At 32.3% G+C, this 21179-nt stretch overlaps 1 protein-coding gene across 3 annotated transcripts in view; it reads left to right on the plus strand.

Moving 5' to 3' along the window:
• Nucleotides 1-10359, plus strand: part of LOC141505452 (liver carboxylesterase 1-like) — a 58696-nt gene extending 48337 nt beyond the window's left edge. For all 3 annotated transcript variants that reach the window (XM_074211291.1, XM_074211290.1, XM_074211292.1), the window contains 5 exons: nt 1808-1888; nt 2671-2818; nt 3417-3548; nt 6868-6940; nt 9650-10359. In XM_074211291.1, coding sequence (XP_074067392.1) covers nt 1808-1888; nt 2671-2818; nt 3417-3548; nt 6868-6940; nt 9650-9827 — 612 coding nt within the window. In that variant the 3' untranslated portion in view covers nt 9828-10359. The remainder of the gene's footprint in view (nt 1-1807; nt 1889-2670; nt 2819-3416; nt 3549-6867; nt 6941-9649) is intronic.
• Nucleotides 10360-21179: the final 10820 nt, after the last annotated feature.

Here is a 21179-nt window from a genome sequence, read left to right on the forward strand (position 1 = left end):
TCAAAACCATCAGGTACTGGCTAAGAAAGATAGGTGGATCATTAAAAAAGATTAGGTACACTAGACACAATGGTAAATGACCATAATATCTTAATATTTAATAAACCCCAAGACTTTGAACTCAGTATTTGACAAAAAATGTTGGGAAAAATTGAAAAAAAAATAGGCACAAATTAGATATAAGTTAACATCTCAAATCATATACTAGGAGTCAGGATCCTTTCTTCTGCCAAGGGCCATTTGGATATTTATAACATCATTCATGGATCATACAAAATTATGAACTTGAATAATAGCCAACTATATTTGGTCAAACACTTAATTAATTCTAAAAATCTCCTAAATTTATCAAATTTCAAGTCCTGCTTGTGTTGCCTTGGCAGTTCCAAGCCAAAATGATTTTACAGACTTGATATGGCCCATGGACCAGTCATTTCCCACACCTTAAAAAATACCAAGATAAGGTCAAATTGGAAATGTATTTAAATATAAAAGGTGACACTATAAGCAAATTAGAGGAGAGAGAAATGGTCTACCTGAAGATCTATGAGAAAGGAAACAATTCATGACCAAGCAACAAATAGAGAATATTACAAAATGTTACATAGATTATCTTGATTATATCTGATTAAAAAGCTTTTGCACAAATAAAACCAAAGCAACCATGATCAGAAGGAAAGCAAAATGTTGAGAAATGATCTTTACAACAAATGTTTCTGATGAAAGCCTCAACTCTCAAACATATGTAGAACTTATTCAAGTTTATAAGAATTCAAGCCATTCCCTAATTAATAGTCAAGGGATATGAAGGAAGTTTTCAGATGAAGAAAGCAAAGTTATCTATAGGCATATGAATAAATGCTCTAATTTTTAATTAGAAAAATGTCAGTTAAAAACAGCTCAAAGGTACTTATATTGACTAATAAAAAAGGAAAATAATAAATATTGGAAAGAATGTGGGAACATTGGTACACCAATACATTATTGATGGAATTACCAACTAATCCAACCATTCTGGAGAGCAATCTGGAACTATGTTCAAAAGACAACAAAACTGCACATACCCTTTGATCCAGCAATATTACCACTAGTTTTGTTTCCCAACAAAATCATAAAAAAGGAGAAAGAATTTAAATGGGCAAAAATATTTCTATCTTTTTATGGTGACAAAATATTGTAAATTGATGGGATATCCATCATTTGGGGATTGGTTGAACAAGCTGTGAGTTATGAATGTTATGCAATAATTTTATGCAATAAGAAATGATAAACAGGTAGATTTCAGAAAATTTTGGAAAGATGCTTCAAGTGAAATGAGTGGCACCAGGAAAATTTTGTATACATATCAGCAATCATGTGGTTTGACCCAACTATGAATGACTCAATCACAATAACTCAAAGATCCAAGATAAGCACAAAGGATTCACAAAAGAAAATACTATCTCTGTGCAGATAAGGAACTGATGGACTCTGAATGCAGATCAATATATATATATATTTTTTCACTTACTTTATTCTTTTTTATGGATTTTTCCTTTTGATGTTTTTTCTTTCATTACTGTGACTAATATCAAAATATTTTAAATAACAGACATGTGTAACCTGTATCAAATTGTTATTTTAGAAAGAAGGTAGGAAAGGAGTGAGGCAGAAAAATTTGGAATTCTAAAATCTTTTAAAAGCGAATGCTTAAATTTGTCATGGGAAAAATAAAATTAAAGTAAAGTTTTATTTTTATTTAATTAAATAAATAATTGATTGCTTATTTATTTATTTATCTGTTTATTTGTTTGCTTTTATTTTGTAGCTAATGAGATATCCTCTATCAGGAGACAGACTGGACCAAGAAACAGCAACAGCTCTGTTATGGAGTTCCTATCCACTTGTTGTAAGGGATAAAGAATTATAGAATGCCAAGGCTAAAGAAAAATTTTCATTATAAAGAAGGAGATAGGTGTATGAGGAGGAAGTTTATGGAAAATATTAGAGCTCAAGGGATCTAAAACCAAAGGAGTACAAAACCCGCATTATAAAAATGATGAAACTGAGACTTGAAGAGGGAAAATGATTTCCCTCTGAATGACTGTTCAGTAGCAGAAATAAGACATGAAACATAGATTTTCTCCTGGACTATAAGGGTCCCAGTGTCATCTCAGAAACAAAGTGGATAAAATATCCACTGAAGGATTCAATATATGAGTACTAAACTGACCTCAGACATTTACTTACTAATTGTGTGATCCTGGACAAGTCATTTAAATATGTTTGTCTCAGTTTCACCTGTAAAATGAGATGGTGAAGGATATGGCAAACCATTCCAGTGTCTTTGCTAAGAAAATTCCAAATGGAATCATGAAAAATTGGACATGACTGAACAACTGAGTATAACGGTTCCATAAATGAATGATTTTAAATGAAACATTTTAGGGGGTTTTAATTTGTAATGTTATAAGTGGTTAAACAATTTTTAGCAAGGTTTCATCATATTATAATGAAGTTTGGTTACAATGGATTGACAATGCCATTGAGAAAGGATGTTGCTTGAGTCAAACTTCTGTCAAACTTTATAAATATATGAAATGATGTATGGCATTGATGACAGAACGGAAGATATGGATGAATGAATGAATTATTATTCAGATTTCATTCCTTTCCTCATAACCCATTCAGAAAATCCCCAAAGACCTTATTCCTAAGATAATTGATGAGTATCTTGGAGTGACAGAAGATCCTGTCAAGAAGAAAGACCTATTTCTGGATATGATAGGAGACTTAATGTTTGGGATTCCTTCTGTTATGGTGGCTCGACTTCACAGAGGTGAGTTCCCAAGGACACCAGCGAGGATAATAGCAATATTGTCAGACTTGGTCCTTCCATGTTTTAGCCAAGGATGCTAACTCATTCTACCCTGAGGAATGTATATAAAAAGTATATTAGTTGTATATAAAACCGCATATAAAAATGACATAATTCTGAACTTGAAAACAAGGAGATCTGAAATCAAATCTTAGCTTGAATATTTTCTAAATATCAATAGGAAGACTAAAAAGATTTTGATAGAGAAAACAACAGGTTGTGAGTTGATGACTTTGATAAGTGAGAAAGTCATGATGATTCTATATTAATGACTCTATATAGGAGATTATGTGGTCAAGGAAGAAGAGAGGAAGTATCTTACTAAATTACCTTGGATATAAATAACAACTTGAGAGAAAGAATTGTGCAATTTCATTCTGTATATCTCTATTGGTAATTCTAGATACTGTGCCCAAGACATGTAAACAATCATTATTTAAATTAGATGAATGACCTAAAACAGAAGCTTTTTATTGTTTTTTTAAAGAGTCTCCAAGGAGCACTATCAATATAAAGAGGCTTGAAGTTATACATTTTCCACTATTTTCTTTACTTTCAGCTTCAGGCGTACCTACCTATATGTACTTATTTCAGCATCGATCAAGCTTTTGGGGAAACCTGAAACCAGTAACAGTGAAGGCAGACCATGGGGAAGAATTTCTCTTTATCTTCGGGATGCCACTTTTAAATGGTAATTGATCTTTATTTACTGTAAAAGTTTCATAAATAATATCATCTACCATACATTTCTGGAAATTATTAACCTTTACATAGTCTTTTTAACTTACCAAATACTCTTCCTCTGTATTATTTCTTTTGATAATTACAGTAGCCCTCTGGTATAGAAAGGATGTTATTTTAATATACTCAATTTACAGTTGAAGAAATGGGACCAGAGAGGTAAAATGATTTGCTTAAGGTTGGTAATAGAGGTAGAACTATAATAAATATCATTTGATTTCCAGTCTCAGGAACATAATGAGCAAAGAGTCAAAACTGAGTAAGAGCTCCTTATTTTCCTTAGTAGATGATGCTAGACTGAATTTATAGAAGTCTAATATTTAGCATAAAGGAGGTGATAGTCCTGTTATAGTCAGTTCTGCTCAGATCACATTGGAGTATCTCATAATAGTGATTGCAGGAAAAGGAACTAGATTAGTCAGGAACTTTGAGAGCATACTGAATGAGAATAGTCAAAAGAACTAGCAATATTTAGTATAAAGAGAAAATTGTAGGGGTATGATAATCTTCAAGTACATAGAAAATTATCATTTGGGATTGATCTTGATCTTGTTGCATAAAATTCAGAATGATGGATAAAAGTTACAGAGATGGACTTTGACTTGATATAAGGAATATATTTGGTTCAATGTAACCTTGTTCTTCTATCAAAGAAATGAGTTCCCCACCACTTGACATTCAAGTAACTACTATGTGACTTATTTGGGGGGGGGAGATATAAAAACATTATTATTCAAGGTTGATTGGACTAGATGCTATTTGAGGCATCTAATTCAGAGAGTCTTGGATTCTGAGTGCATTTTTTAATATGAATTTTTATTCATGTATTTTTTTTAAACAGCATACTAGTTTTCCCCAGGGAGCTATCTATTGGACCAGATGCTATCTGAGGCATCTAATTCAGAGAGTCAATAACTAAAAAGTTCAAAAACATATACATTGTTCAGAACTTGTAGGCCTCTCCCCTCCTCAAAGGAGTAAATTAGGAATATCATCTCATAGATCTTCTTATAATTTTTGCTTGAATTTTGCCATAATCACTCTTTATTTTTTTGTGGGGGGGGTAGATTGTTCTTTCTATTTATATTGTCACAGTTACTGTAGATATTGAGTTTTGTGGGACACTGTTAACTTAATGTAGATCTTAACTAAGGAGATCTTTTCATAAATCTATGTATTCATTGCATTCATCATTTCACAGTAGCATTCTATTACATTCTTTTACCATAGTTTTTTAGCCATTCCTAATCAGAGAAAATTTATTTGCAATTCTTTGGTATTACTCAAAGACATTGCTATGAATGTTTTGGTACAGGTGGGAACTTTTCCTTGTTGATGGCTTCCTTGGGGATATATGCCCAGTAATTGAGTCTCCTGATCAAAGAGGATATGGACAATTTAGTAATTTTACTTGCATAATGTCAAATTACTTTTTAAACTTTTTTTAAACCAATTCACAGTTCCACCAACATATATAGTATGTCTATCATCCTCCGACATTGACTATTGTCATTCTTTATTAGCTTTGCCAATCTACATGGAATGAAGTGAGACCTCAAGATTGCATTGATTTGTATTCCTCTTAATATTGATAATTTGATGCATTCTTTCTTGTAATTGTTAAAAAATGCAACTATTCACTTGAGAAATATTTATTCCTAATTTTTGACAATTTGTTTATTGGATAATGGCATTTACATACACATATACACATATTATTTGCTAGTCATGTATATATTTTTAATACTAAATGCCAGAAAATCTGAATAAAAATATTTTTCCTACTTAACCATTTACCTTCTTATTCCAAATATATTAATTCTGTCTGTGTAGAAACTTTTCAGTTACATATAAGTAAAATTATCAGTTTTATCTTTTGAAATTGCTTCTATTCATTATTTTTTGAAGGATGTATCTTGTAACCCATAGCTATGGAAGATATAGAATTTCCTTGTTTTTTAAATTTTATTATATAATTTTTTAATATTAAGACTGTATATGCCTTAATAATGCATTGTGAAAAATAAAATAAAAATATAAAAAAGAATTTATTGTGAAATATACTATTGCCTGGGTGCATTTCTATTGGCAGAATACCATGAGTATTACAGACAATTCTGCTCCTTTATCTCCTTTGATGACTGTCTTGATTTAAAACATTCTGGTAATAAAATTTGGTTCAGTTGTTTCAGTAATGTTTGACTCTTTATCAGACATTTTCCAAATGGTGAAAAAACATTTGAGGTTTTCTTGGTAAACATACTGGAGTGGTTTGCCCTTTCTTGCTCCAACTTATTTTACAGATAAAGAAATGAGGCAAACAAGATTAAGTAACTCACCTAACATGATTAGTAAGTTATCTGATGCTAGATTTGAGCTCAAGAAGATGAGTCCTCTTAACCAGAGGCTCAGTGCTCCATCCACTGGGTCACATAATTGGTCTTGCAATTATGTGAGGAGAGCACATGTTGCCATACTTTGGAAGAGTCTCTGTGTCAATCAGACAATCCTTTAGTGTACTGGAGGTTCATACTATGATGCCATGATTTCATCTCTTTCCACCATGGGAATAAGGTCTGTCCATATTTTTCCCTATTTTTTTCCCACCAAGTGTTGTAGGTTCTAACTAGCTTCATGGATCTTCTTGAAAATTCAGAATGAAAAGCTCAGTTCATTTCTCTTTTGCTTTGCTTTTTTATTGCTATTAGTAGTAACAATGAGCTTCAGGTAGAATTTAAATACTAAAGGTATTCAGGTTTTATATGCAAAGCTGTATATTGACATATTGAAAACAATGGCTTTGGGGTTTGAGAATCTGCAGTCAAATATCAACTCCGCTGCTTATTCTTTTGTGATCTTGTTCAGAACACAATTCTGGTTCTCAACTTCCCATACCTTCATTTAGATGGATCCTACCATAAATTGTACATCTTACAATGCTAAATAATGTTTACCAGTTATTATTACCATCTTAATCAAAAATATGTTAGCATTCATAATTCTTGGAATTAAATTGCTTTAAGTTATTGTCTTTTCATTATAGCCAAAATTTCCTAGTATATGGGATACATGGAAACAAAACTCCTCTTTTAGTTCTATATATAAAATAAAGACATTGCTTAGGGTGTAAAGTAGAAAACTAGAATTTATGAAAAGCAGAATTCCAAAAAAAAAAAAATAATAGTGATGCTAAAATAGCATGGGACCCTAAAAGAATAACTGGTTTTGATCTTTAATATCTAGTTGCATTCTTTTGGTCTTACTTTCAGAGGATTCTCCAGAAGAGGAGAGGCAGCTTAGCAGGACAATGATGAAATATTGGGCCAACTTTGCTCGGAATGGGTAAGCATAGTAACAGAGGAGAGGGAAAACTTTTCCCCAAAATGTTACCAATATCTTTTTTCTCCCATCATCTACATTTCCTATTATATTTGACTTCTTCCTTCTCCTAGAGATTGTCCTATTTATCAAGAGATTTTTTTTAAAACTATGAGCAGATGCATACATATGTATGTATGCATGCATGTGCATTGGGGAGAAAGTTAATTAAAACAAATTTATACATGAAATAAGTTTAACTTATGTAAACTTCTATATTTACCATGCCACAATTCAGAAGGAGGTATATTTTCATATTTCTTCTTTGGGGACAAGCTTGTTCATTATAATTTTGAGATGTTCCTATTATAGTCATTGTTCAGATGGTTTTCCTGGTTTTGTTTACATTTCATTTTATGTAAGTCTTACCATGTTTCTATGTATTCATATTTCTTCTCTCTTCTAATGTAGATATTCCATCATCTATTACAACATGTAATCAATCCCCATTTCATAGGCATCTCATTTTTTTCATTTTCTTTACTTATACAAAAAGTACACTAGTAAAAATATTTCATAATTTAGAGTAAATGCTTAGGAATGAACTATTTAGGTCAAAATATATGGACATTTTGCTCTACTTTTCCAACTACAAATTGCTTTCCATAATGGTTAGACCAACTGATAGTTCCACAAATGGTGCATTATTGGTGTGCTTGCTTATCTTTTCATAACCCCTTAAATGTTTATTCTTTTACTCTTTGTCACCTTTGCACATATGTTAGATATGAGGTGAAATCTCAATATAATGTTTTTATCATATGAGAAATTTGGAACATTCATATAGTTTCTTTTAAGAACTACTTGTTAATATTATATGATGACTTCTCTATAAAAGAATAGCAAAATTTTATATTTTTGCATTAGTTCCCATTATGACTTCAAATTCTTATCAAAGATAGTTTCTGCAAAGTTCTCTTCCCCAATAGATCTTTTCCCTTTAGATCTTACTTGCATTAATTTTGTTCATGCAAAAAGTTTTAAATTTCATTTAATTTATATAATCTATTTGATCTTTTTTTATTACTTTTATTCTTTGGCTAAAGATTCATCCCCTGGTCATAATTATGAAAGGTAATTTTTTCTGGTTAATGGTATCTTAAATATTTGATCTATATATCCATTTTGAGCTTACTGAGGTTTACAGTATTAAAATTATTAATTTATATATTATTTCTACCAAACTGCTTTATAGTTTAACAAATACATTTTTCAATTTACTTTTAAGGCAATGGGGTTAAGTGATTTGCCCAAGGTCACACAGCTAGGCAATTATTGAGTGTCTCATTAAGTCTCAAATTTTAACTCAGGTCCTCCTGACTCCAGGACTAGTGGTCTCTATCCATTACACCACCTAGCTGTCCTTTAAAAAATAATTTTTGATGAAATAGCACCTATGGGCCTCTTTCCAACTTGCACTCAAAGATCAGTTTTCAAGAGGATACCTGCTACTCCTAGGTTCTAGGTTCTACCCTTATAGTTCACAGGCTCCTCTGTCTCCCATTGTACTTCTCAGTAGGAATTGGCCAGTAGACAAAATTAGTTTTATGGAATCACATGACAAGAGTAGCCAAAAACATTCTCATTTTAAACTTGAGGCACAATTTCCCACAAATACAGTCTATGTAGGAAGAATGGACAAAAATTTCATTTCCAATTGATTTGTAGTGAGGCACCCACATGGGGAATATAAAAGGATTATAGCTACTTACTTGTCCAGACCCTAGGGTCCTGAAGTCTTTAGTCTCCTAATCAAATTTTTATCCACTTATCCAATCTCATCTAACCCTACCCTATCCTACCCAAGACAGTATAACTAACTCTCTCTTCAATCTAACTAACTTTCTTTTTTCTGTTACTAGAGGTCTTGCCATTCAATGTTGCTTCCAGTCTTGAGTAAATTTTTTTATCTCAACTCTACTTCAAATAGGTCTCAAAATCTCTTAAAGTGAGTTTAGTATCTAGTAGATGGAGCTTCTCTTTCAAAGCAACTAATTTTCCTAGGTGGAGGTAGGAAAGGAAAGAAATATTATTTCCTTTACTTCCATTACCTCTTAAGGATTAGGTTCTTCTTTGTGAGACTGCAGAGCCAGCAACTCAGACTTTTAAGGTCCCTAATAAGTCTTTCCAATTTTTGTGCAGCCAATAATGCCTCTTCTAATTCAATTAGAGACAGTTTTTCATTCTTTTGAAATAGATTACAAGGTGTTATCATATTAACATTTTGTCAATTGTGCTTATATCTTTTACTTGCATTGATGGAGGTAGATAGAAGTGGAGGAAGGAAAGAATTTCACCCCACATATACCTTTTCCAATGTCAAATATGAAATTTGTCCTCAAGTAATTTTTGAATTTATATTCTTGGATTTATCAAATATTCCGTAGTTGGGTTCAGTTCTTCATAAATTTATTTCACTGATTTACTTTTCCATTTTTAATTATTACAAATGGTTGATGATTATTGAATTATTGCATTATATGAGAACCTGATATACAATTGAGAAGATAGAAAACTATAATATCCCAAGTCTAGGGAATTTGGCTTCATGTGACTAAATAGTGAGTTTTTCATCTCCTGCCTCTTTTTTTAAAAAATGACCATTAATAATGTTTAAATGATTTATATATATATATATATATATATATTTTTTAAAATGTGTTACTTTTCCAGAAACCCCAATGGTGAAGGCCTATCAAATTGGCCTCTCTATGATCAGAATGAAAACTATCTTCAGATTGACATCACTGTGAAAACAGCCAAAAAACTAAAGGAGAAGCAAGTGGCATTTTTGACAGAGCTCTTGGCAGAGAAGCCAGCAGCAATGAAAAGAGATACTACAGAGCTATAATTTGATATTTCTCTTTCACAAGAAGCCTCCTTTAAATTTGATGAGAATATTTTTTCCGGACTTGAAATGGAACCTTTCAACATGGAAGTCGAGGGGAACCATAGGACCAGGATCAGATGGAACCAACCAAATATCAACACACTGGGCAGTTACTTGGAGTTAAGGGCCCCACAGTTCTTGGACAAGGGGGAAATTAAAAGATTGCTTTCTTTTCAGAATTTTCTAAAGAACCAGCTTATCTTGGGTGGAGTTTGCCTAGTATTGTATTAAATGAATTTCACTTTATTTGTTATTTTTGTTATCAATGCCAAGATTTCAATCTTATCCATGGAAATAAACAAATTTACATTTGAAATAAGATTTAGACCTTATGCTAATTCTATTTAGGTCTCTCTACAGTATTCTTTTCAAGAATAAATAGAGGATGAGACTTTCAAAATTACAGCCAAAAAATCTTTATACCATGTAATTCAGTCTAATAAAAAGATGCAAAGAATTTGATTTGCTTAAATCCAACTTAATTCCCTTAAGGGCTTATGGATTATTCCTTATCTATGATGCATTATTTTGTCCTTCCTTTCTCTCTTATCTTTCTATCCTATTCCCCAAAATTCTCTTCCTATAGAGATTCAACTCATACCACATAGCCCCATTAAGTCTTAAAATCACTAGAACACAGTGATGTTTTCATTCCTTCTCTTTTTTATTTTTGTTTCTTATTAAAATTTCTCTTATTTTTCCTTTTCCTCCATTTCATTTTTCTTTCCTATAACTTCTATTTTATATATTATTCCAATTATTACATAAATATTTAGTAAACACTTATGCATCAGAATATATTTTGGACCCTTTGACTAGCAATAAATGTCATTTCCATACCAGGGATCATGTGCCCAGAGCTTTACTGGAAACCTACAAAGACCCCAAGGACATTCCTTGGGTCTTTTGAAGTAATATACTCTATCCTCCATTTGTTGATGCAATATGGAGAACTTTTTTTGCTCATTAGTAAAATAAAGAGGCCAATAACTAGTGAACTTCTTTTATTGGAGCTCCCCAAGTAATATGTGATTTCATCAGGGTGGAAAGAATTTCATCTCCCTTTACATAATGTCCATTAGTCACCTTCAAAAAGAAACTCTCAAACAAAAACTCCAAGGCATATCATCTGCAAAAGACAGAGCTTTCAGTTAAAAGACAAAAATATTCCAAACAGACAATATGAATTTTTACATATCACAATCTAAATACCAAGAAGTCTCAATAAGGATTATATAAGACTTAGTTAATATCATTAGAAAAGAGAGCATGAAATATGATATTCCAGAAGGAAAGAAATGTTTATAATCAAAGTTAACTTATCTGGCAAAACTATTATCTTTTAGGGGAAGGTGAATCTATAATGGAATATAGGAATTCTAAGCATTCCTGGAAAAGGATCAGAATTGAGTAGACATTTGAAATAGAAATATAGGCACCAAAAGAAAGAAAAATATGTATATTTATATAATTGAAAGGGAATATGTGGAATGAGTTATTTATATGTTAATGGGGAATAAGAAATAAATATCATCTCAGAGACAATATGCTTAAGGATTACTGAGAAAAATTAAAATAATAGAGGTTTCTATAAATGATCTTATTCTGTTTCAATGCTCTTAAGAGAAGACAAAATATAGGAAGGACAGTGAACTATATTTAAGAGAAAGAATGAAGAAAGGGAGATAATTATTTAATAATATAGATTACAAAGTAGAGGGAATATTGGACAGAGAAATATGTTTTATGATTCTTGGTCTACCTTCTGTACTGACCCTGTATCTTCTATCTCCATTTCATTGCTCAAGTTATTGAGATGAAGTCAATGAGCTTTAAGGAAAAGTATCTTGCTCCTCCCAGAAATTCCATCAAGAGAATGTTTCCTGTTCTAGCCTAAACGGATTAAGTCTTTGAGCTACAGCCCTTCATCAACACATCTCTCATTACCTCATCTCCCCACCTACTTCTAGCTATTCTCCCTATGTCTTTTGATATCCTCCTTAAAAAGTTCACTCACTCTTCAATTGAGTTGCTCCTATTCCTTTGGAGGGCATTCTGTTCTGGGTAGGGGGAGTGTCTTCCTCCAAATAATCTCTCTTATTGCTACACTCTTTCTTATTGCTTATACCTTAATGGTTCTTTTTCCTCTGGAAGGACAGCCTGAGTTGGGGGAGTGTGATTATGTTGAAGGAGAAATATTAGAGAAATATTTGTTTAGCCTTTCCTAAATATTAAGGAACTATTATCTGTGCTTATCTGATATTTTCCATAGTGCTCCAACTCTTTCCATTGTTCAGTTTAATCCCCTTCTCAAATGTAAATTCACCAAGATAATAGAAAGCCACCTCACCCCCTTCCCTCCTCCACCTTCCTGGCTCTTTGCCTTCTGAGGTGGATGCCTGACCACAGTCTCATCCAGGTGGGTCCCTGCTTTACACCCCCCTCCCTCTCCCCTAATTCCACTCTGTGCAAGAGATGGACTAGATTCTATAAAAATTTTTTGTTTGTTTTTTGTTTTGTTTGCTTTTTGTTTGTTTTTTAAATTTATTTATTTTCATCCATTTGAACATGTATATTTCCAAGTTACAAAATTTCCCTCTATCCTCTCTTCCTGCCTGATCTCCCCTCAGCAGAGAACAGTCAGGTTTGCATTTTGCTTACATATTTTGTTAAATATTTTTACAAATCCATAATATTTGGCCCTAGGAATTAGGATTAAGGGAAAGAGATATGTAAGAGATAATTTTTATAAAGTGTTCATCAGATTTGGAAGGGTTGTTTTTTTTTTCCTGTGTATTTTGTTTTGTTTTGTTTTGTTTTTCTTCCTCTGGTTGGGGATAATAAAGTCCATAATCAGTCAAATACAGTTGTCCTAACTCTTCAGTGCTGAGAGGAGATGCTTCCAACAAGGTTGTTCATCTCATAATGTTGTTGATATGTACATTGTTCTCTTGGTTCTCCTCCCTTCACTCAGCATCTGATCCTGTAAGTCATTCCATGTTTTTCTAGAAACTGACCCTTTATGGTTTCTTAAAGAAGAATAGTATTCCATAGTATTTGTGTACCACAATTTGTTTAACCAATCCCCAGTTAATGGGCATCCCCTCAATTTCCAATTCTTTACCACTACAAAAATTGCTGCTATGAAAATTTTGGAACATGTAGGGCTTTTTCCCTTTTTCTATGATTTCTTCTGGATATAGATCTAGAATTTGAATTGCTGGATCAAAGGGTATGAGCAGTTTTTTTGCTTTTTAGGCATAGTTCCATATTGCTCTACAGAAAGGTTGGATCTATTCACATCTCTTCTAGCAAGGAATCAATGACCTAAACCTCCCACAACTTCTCCAACATTGATCATTTTCCCTTTTCCCTTTTTCTCATCTTGGCTAATCTAATAGGTCTGAGATAATACCTCATGGTTATTTTAATTTGCATTTCTGTAATCAAAAGTGATTTGGAGCATTTTTTCATGATTATAGAAAGCTTTAATTTATTCATTTGAAAAAATGTCTATACATATCCTTTTGACCATTTCTCAATTGAGGAACGATTTGTGATCTTATAAATTTGATACAATTCTCTATATATTTTAGAAACGAGACCTTTACCAGGGCTCCTGATTGGGAAGATTGTTTCCCAGCTTTCTGCTTTCCTTCTAATTTTGGCAGCATTGATTTTATTAATGTGAAAACTTTTTAATTTAATATAGTCAAAAATCCTTCATTTTGCTGTTTATAATGTATTCTAATTCTTGTTTTGTCATAAATTTATTCCTTTTCCTAGATCAGATAGAGTATTTTTTGGTTTATAACTTTATGGTATTGCTCTTTATGTCTAAATCCTGTATCCCTACAAAAGTTTGGCCTACACCCTTCTCCATGCTGATTCCATATGAATCTAAGGCCAGTCACATCTTCTGGCTATTTTCTATCTCTTTCTTCTTTCCCCTTTCTTAAAAATGTCTTTGTTATTGGTTTGTGAACTTGAAGTAACCTGTGAATCTTATGTACAACCTATGATTTAAAAAAGATCTTACCTTCCCGGATCAGAATGGTAAGCTTTTCCCTCAAAGGAATTGATCTTTAAGCCTCTCTTTTCCTTAAGGGCATTTTCCCATCTTCAATTCCCCATGCAAATTTCTCTTGCTCTTTTATTTTTCCTTATTGCTCAACCTCTCATGGAGATTTACACTGTTAATGTTGCTGCTATACCTCTCCTTACTGCTCATTTTCTCATGGTGGTTTAGATTCCTTAGGCTGTTTCCATTGCTTAGGAATCAGTGATATTCTGCCCTTTAGTCTTTCTTTCCCCTTAACATATGCTAATCACAGCAATACTTAAATAAACCTTTTGCCCTTAAAATTTCTTCTGGATCAGAATCTTTTACTTAAATTCTTTCATGGTCTATCTAAACTTTCAATCAACTGCATTTCTTGCCAGCAAGTTTATGGGAAAAAGAGTATATTGTCATTGATCAAAATGCAGGGAATAATGAATCCATGAACTTCAACTATATCACATAAAAATGGATTGAATACTAACACACACACACACACACACACACACACACACACACACACACTCATTGCCCTCTGTACACATATATAGAAATATCTGCACAGACTACATTAAACTCAAAAGAGAAATAAGAGAGATCAATAACAAAGACGGAAGAAAAGAGTCTAAGAGAGAGAGCTAGAAATGAAATACTCTCAAATCAATCTCCAGTGTTGGAAAGAGGAAAAAGAAATGAGGATTAAAAGAAAAGAAAGGAAAAAAAAATAACAGTAGATTAAAGAGAAGTGTAAGAGGGAGAAAACTTATAAAATCACAACTGTCTGACAAATTTCCTCTCTTCTACCACCTTCATCTTAACTTATTAAAAGGAACAAATAGAGAAAAAAAATATTTTTTAAGATTTTTCAAGGCAATGGGGTTAAGTGGCTTGCCCAAGGCCACATGGCTAGGTAATTATTAAGTGTGTGAGGTCAGATTTGAACACAGGTACTCCTGACTCCAAGGCTGGTGCTGTATCCACTGCACCACCTAGCCACCCCCCTGCACCACTGAGCCGCCCCTGAGAAAAAATATTTTTCAAAAACTATTCAGAGAAATAACAAATTAGCTGTCATAACTCTGAATATGAATGAATTAGTTAACTCACAAAATGGAAAAGAATCACAGATTATACTGGAAAACAGAAATTTGTTGTTTATAGAAATACATTTGAAACACAAAGAATAATAGAGTTAAAATAAAGGGAAGGAGCAAAATCTATTTTGATTAAAAATATACAATTATGAGCTCAGAAAAAGGTAAGTAAGCATAGAAAACATAAAATGAGATAAACAGGGAAAGTATTTTATGCTAAAATATACCATAGATAAAGAATTGCTATCAATATTTAATATATAATTCACTTAATAACACATATCTGAGTACTTAAAGGAAAAGTTAATGATATTGGAAATTGAAATTGATAGCAAAATGATAATATTGAGTGAACTTAATGTTCTAGAAAAATTTCCTGGGCAGACCTTACCTAATCTAACCAAAAAATAAACCAGAAAATAAAAAAAGAACCAAAGAAAACTTTATAAAACTCAGAGAAAATTAATCTTTTTAAATGACTGAAGTTGGAAGAGAAATGAATTTACATAGTTCTCAACATTAGCCAGCACCTTTAGAAAAATGAACCACGTGTTGGGGTATAACAACCTCACCAATCATTGATTGATCTTAATGCAACAACTGTATGTTTAGGCTATTCAAAACTAAAAAACAACAACAACCCTCAATTCTAAAGAACAAATAGGCCAAAGAACAAATAAAAAACCCAAAAATTTCATCAAAGAAAATTACAACAATGAGACAGAATATAATCCTAGAAGAAAAGTACTGTGGTACCCAGTTGTCTATTTTTATCATTTGTGATCCTTTCTGCTACTTAGTTTTAGTCACTTGATTTTTCACCTAATAATAATTACCAAATAATAATTTATTCTTTCCTCCTGCAATTAATTTTAAATCTGATGTGTTATTTCCAAGTTATGTTTATGGACAGTTTAGAGTTATTGTACCTTTCCTTTGTTATTGCATTATATCTCCTGTGTATATATCTTGTATACCCATAGTATACCCTAATGAGAATGTGACCTATGAGTACTTTCAGGGCAAGAACAGGGTACATTTTCTTTCATAATATAATTCCCTAAAGTAGTACAATGCCTGGCACATGATAAATTCCTAATAACTGTTTGCTGAGGGTCTTATATTAGAATTATTAGTAATTAAATCTTACAATTCATGATTGTATTAGAATGTATTACATTCATGTTTTATTAGCATTTATAGCACTTCAAGTTTTATATAATCTTCATAATATTATTGCATTTTATCTTCACAGCAATCCTGTGAAGTGCTGTATTTCCCCCAACATAAGCCTTAGCATGATTTTTTAGGATGCTTACAATATAAACTCTATCCCCAAAATACGCCCCAATTAAGATTGTCAGCCAGATGGATGCATTTATTACATCCCTTGCAATAAGCAATAGATGTATTGAATTATAAAATAATAATATTGATATGTAATTAAATTTAAATCAATAACATTATTGTCAGTAATACTAAAAAGGTGATTATATAAATTATAATTAAACATTTGTAAATAACCGAGATGATTCCTTTGGAGGAGAGATAAATGTCTGTGTAAATAGATGAACCCAAAACTTATTGACAAATGATTAATTGGAATACAGATACTACACATGAATAGTATTTGATAACATCTGGATGGAAAGAAAATCCCACCCCCAGTCATCACTAAGGGCAAGAAAGATATGATAGAATATGTTTGAGGTCTTTATGTTCTTGAAATGGAAAAAATCTGATGGAAATAAGCACTTATAAGGAAGGTCTCAATTTAATGCTGTCACTTGTTTTGTGAGGTAGCCAAAGAGGTTGACTAGTCTGGGATACAGCCAGCATTCACTGTGCAAAGACATGAAGAACTCCCTTACAGAGAGAATAGATCAAACAATGCTTTCTGCTGGAATGACTGCCTATCTCCAGAATCTGAATATGGCAACAAACAATCTAGGCAAGGACACCTTGCACATGGAAATCAATGACAATATTGAAAATAGAATGGAGAGAAATCACTGAGGAAACTTTGTAAAGCCTAACCTGCAAGAGGACTTGATTTGGATGAAGAATTCATGGGATAAAATCACTGACAGTGCCAATGCACTACTAGCAGGCTACATGGATAGGAATTGCTCATTTAAGGAGCTCCATTACTGAACATGAGAGATTGGGGTCAATGGTTCCACAGGAAATGGAGTTTGCAATGGTTTTTGCAAGGTAATGGGGTTAAATGACTTGCCCAAGATCACACAGGTAGGTAATTATTAAGTGTCTGAGGCTGAATTTGAACTCAGGTTCTCCTGACTCTAGGGCTAGTGCTCGATCCACTGTGCCATCTAGCTGCCCCTGTGCTATCCACCTGCCCCAATTTGGAAAGTCATGATGATGTTATTCAGGAAGATGACATGACTATATTTGAAGAAATATAGATTTTTTTTATATGAATGAATGTAGATTGTTATACATGAAGAAAAAAGACATTCCCTGAAAATAAACCCTAATGCATCCTTTGGAGCAAAAATTAATATAGGACTCAGTCTCATTTTTAAGGAAATAAAGTAGGTGTTATTATTATTATTCCAATTTTACAAAAATCGTAGAAAGTTTAAGCAACTTCTTCCAGAGTCATATAAGCTGTCTGAACCTGGATTTGAATTGTGATTCCCTAACTCCAATGTCTTAATACTCAATTTTTCCCCAGTTGCCTCTATAAAATAATTACAAATCTTTTTATGACTTTTAAGGTTTGTAAAGTACTTTATACTTACTGCATTTAATGCTATACACATTATGACAATGGAAACTCCATAAGGGAGATGGATTTTATTTTATTCATCTTTCTTAGCTCCAGAAGCATCTCACCTGTCCCATGACAAAAGCTTTGCTGCTAATAACATTGTGTTATTTCTTTGCATTTGGTCTGTGTTTTTTCCTTTCTAAGCAATTTCATAAAACTCCAGTAGTACTGTACCAGAATTGGCCAGATTATCATCCTTATTTATAGAACTGTATCTAGCATTTCTGTATCCCTAAATAATCAAGTGGAGAAAAAACTCTGGAAAACAGATCCACACTATATTGATGGGGGGGAGGAGACAGTAAAAAAGCAGGTAGCTGATTTCCTAGGTCACTGACACCTGTGGATGAGATAGTTTAAGGTTGAAAAGTCTGCTCAGGGTAAAAGAATTGGAAAGGAGCCTGGAACACCAATAGCCCAGGGAGGGGTTCATTTTGGATATGGGATGAGAAAAATCCTTTGGTAGTATATTAGTTTAACTAATTATTTTTGCTAATTAGATGCTAAGCTTTTGGTTTTGAAGGAAAGTTTGTAGTCCTGGGGCAGAGTTACAATCCTTTCACACTATTTATCATGCTCCTTGTTTGACAGGTAAAGAAACTTTGGCTCAGAGCAGACATGAGAAATTGCATGAATATATTCAAAGAGTAGCTTCTTTAGACTAAATTCAAATAAGGACCCATAGCAGCTACAATGTTACTCAATTTAGAGAAAAATCTTTAAGAGATTTCTCCAGGGATATTTTCTAGAATGCAAAATCAAGATCTTTGGTAATTCAGATGTCCTCAGTGTCTTTCAACTGTCACTTCTGGCCCTGATAGAGAAAGCAACTCCATGTCCACAAATTCAAGCAACTGGATTACCTTAATACTCAGTCTCCCAATCTTGACTTGATTCACAAAATTCTCTATCACTGTCTCATTTGAATGTGCCTCTTTTTTTGACTTTCCAAACTCCAAAATCTGAACTTCTTATGCATATGTGGAAAGTCAACTAACACTTTCTGTGGATATGTGGAAAATCGACTATGTTCAGGCACCATGCTTGGCATCAGTGATACAAAAACAATTGAAAAAAATAATTTCTATTTGTAAGGAGTTTACATTCCAAGGGAGAGTGCATATTTGCAATTTTGTTGTTGCTAGTAAGTCACTTTTCAGTTATGTCTCTCTCCATGATTCCATTTGGGATTCTCTTGGAAGAGATACTAGAGTGGTTTGTCATTTCATAAACAGCTCATTTAACAGATGAGGAACTGAGGCAAACAGGGTTAAGTGACTTGATCACAGTCACACAACTAATATGTGTATAAGGCCAGATTTGAATTCTCAATGGATATTGTCCTTGGACAACAAACTTTGTTTAAGTTTATACTCTTTTTTAATAATTAACTTAACTTCATAAGTCTTTATTCTGTTTGGCTTCAAATAGAATATTATTCATTGAACAGGGAGGTTACTTGATAGTTTATAATTCTTTGCTAGAATCTGTCTTAAAAATATGAACTATTTTATTTAGTCTAACATTTGATTTAATGTTATATTTAATTACAACAAATTGACATTTAAAAAAAAAGTACCACTGTAAGATGGTGAATATAATTTTTTTTTAGTATAGGACCCAAGAAGACCTAAGTTTAAATTATCCCTGAAGTACTTACTGGTTGTGCTACCTTAGGCAAGTCAGTTAGCCATTTGAGGTCTATTTCTTCATTTATAAAATAGGCTCAATAATAGTACTTATTTCTCAGGGATAGTCTCAAATGAGAAAATGCTTGTAATAAATGCTAATTGTTTATGTAATGTTTTATTTTTCCAATTACATATAACAATTATTATATTTAATTTTTAAAAATTGTAAATTCCAAATTCTCTCCTGCCTCTTCCCTTCCTCCTACATTAAGAAGGAAAGCAATTTTATATAGGTTACACATGTGCAGTCATGCGAAATATACTTGCATTTCAGTCATTCCTTGAAAGACAAAAAAAAAGGACCAAAAACAGGCCACAAAATAGTAAAATCATGTTTTTTAAAAAGTATGCTCTGATCAGCCTCCATCAGAACATTTTCTTGAAGTGGAAAGCATTTTTCACCACGATCCTTTAGAATTGATTTAGAAGTTAATTGTATTCCCGAGAAGAGCAGTTGTTCATCATATAATATTGCTGCTACTGTATACAAAGTTCTGGTTTTGCTCATTCCATTTCGTATTAATTCATATAAGTCTTTCCAGGTTTTTCTGAAAGCATCCTACTCATCATATGTTAGAGAACAATAGTATTCCATCATAATCCATTAGAGAAGTCAGCAAATTTGAAATATATTTTCAGAAGCTTCTACTTTTTTCACTTCTTTTTTCTTTATTTTATTATTGTTATTAACTTAAATTCAGGAGGATTTTGTGATTCATAATATTGTGATTAGTCTATTGGCTTATTCACTCATTCAGCTGTGAATTGCTTGAATTATTAATATATTTTCAAATAATTCTCTCACATTTATAGATGTACCTGGTTATTATGTTAATCTTTTAACTTTAATCAAGTGCTCTTTATACCAATCATAACAGTAACTGAACATTTCCTCTCCCTGTTCCTTAAAGAGCAAGGATCAAATTATACCACAATTTATAAATTCTTCTAGTTTTATACACTCTTTCTAAAATATCAAGTTGAAGAACTCAAGATTAAATGTTCATGCCAACTTTGAAGGAAAAGCAAGATCATTTTTAACTAGATTCATCCCTATTAATTGTACAGATGAACACCAGAGATAATGAAAACATAGCTTTTTAATTAGCAAGAATTTTTGTTTTGATATTGAAGTGGGGAAATAATGATCTTTTCTTGCACACAAAAAAGCTGGCCATAAAGACAACATTCCTTGATAGAAGTGTTTTAAAATAAGCCTCGTTTATTTTAAATAAATCGTCTAGCATGGAATGGAAAGAGTTCCTGATCTTTGCTTGGAAGAAGGCTGTAGAAACAATTATGCTTGTCAAATGTATCTTTGCAGCTTGGCAAAAGTTCCTTATTGGAAAGGTTATTTCCATATCGAAGGGACTTTTAGGCTCAAAATTTACTCTCACGTTTGACTTACTTCTCCATTGACTCTACCCAAGCTTTATTAATAGTGCCCTTCATTTCATCATCTTCATTTTATAAATTTTCTTCAAGACATTCCTCAAACCCACACTAGGATCTGTGGCATTATTAAAGGGAGATTTTTCTTCTTTCATTCTTTCTCCATCTGGGTAAGATAATTTCATTCTTGTTCCTACTTCTTTTTGCATATTAAAAAAATCAGGCTTGGTTTTTCTTAAAAAAAACCTTCTAAAGAGATGGATTTCAAGAGATCATTGATAG

The sequence above is a fragment of the Macrotis lagotis genome, chromosome 1 (genome assembly GCF_037893015.1).
Source record: "Macrotis lagotis isolate mMagLag1 chromosome 1, bilby.v1.9.chrom.fasta, whole genome shotgun sequence".
Classification (NCBI taxonomy): Eukaryota; Metazoa; Chordata; class Mammalia; order Peramelemorphia; family Peramelidae; genus Macrotis; species Macrotis lagotis.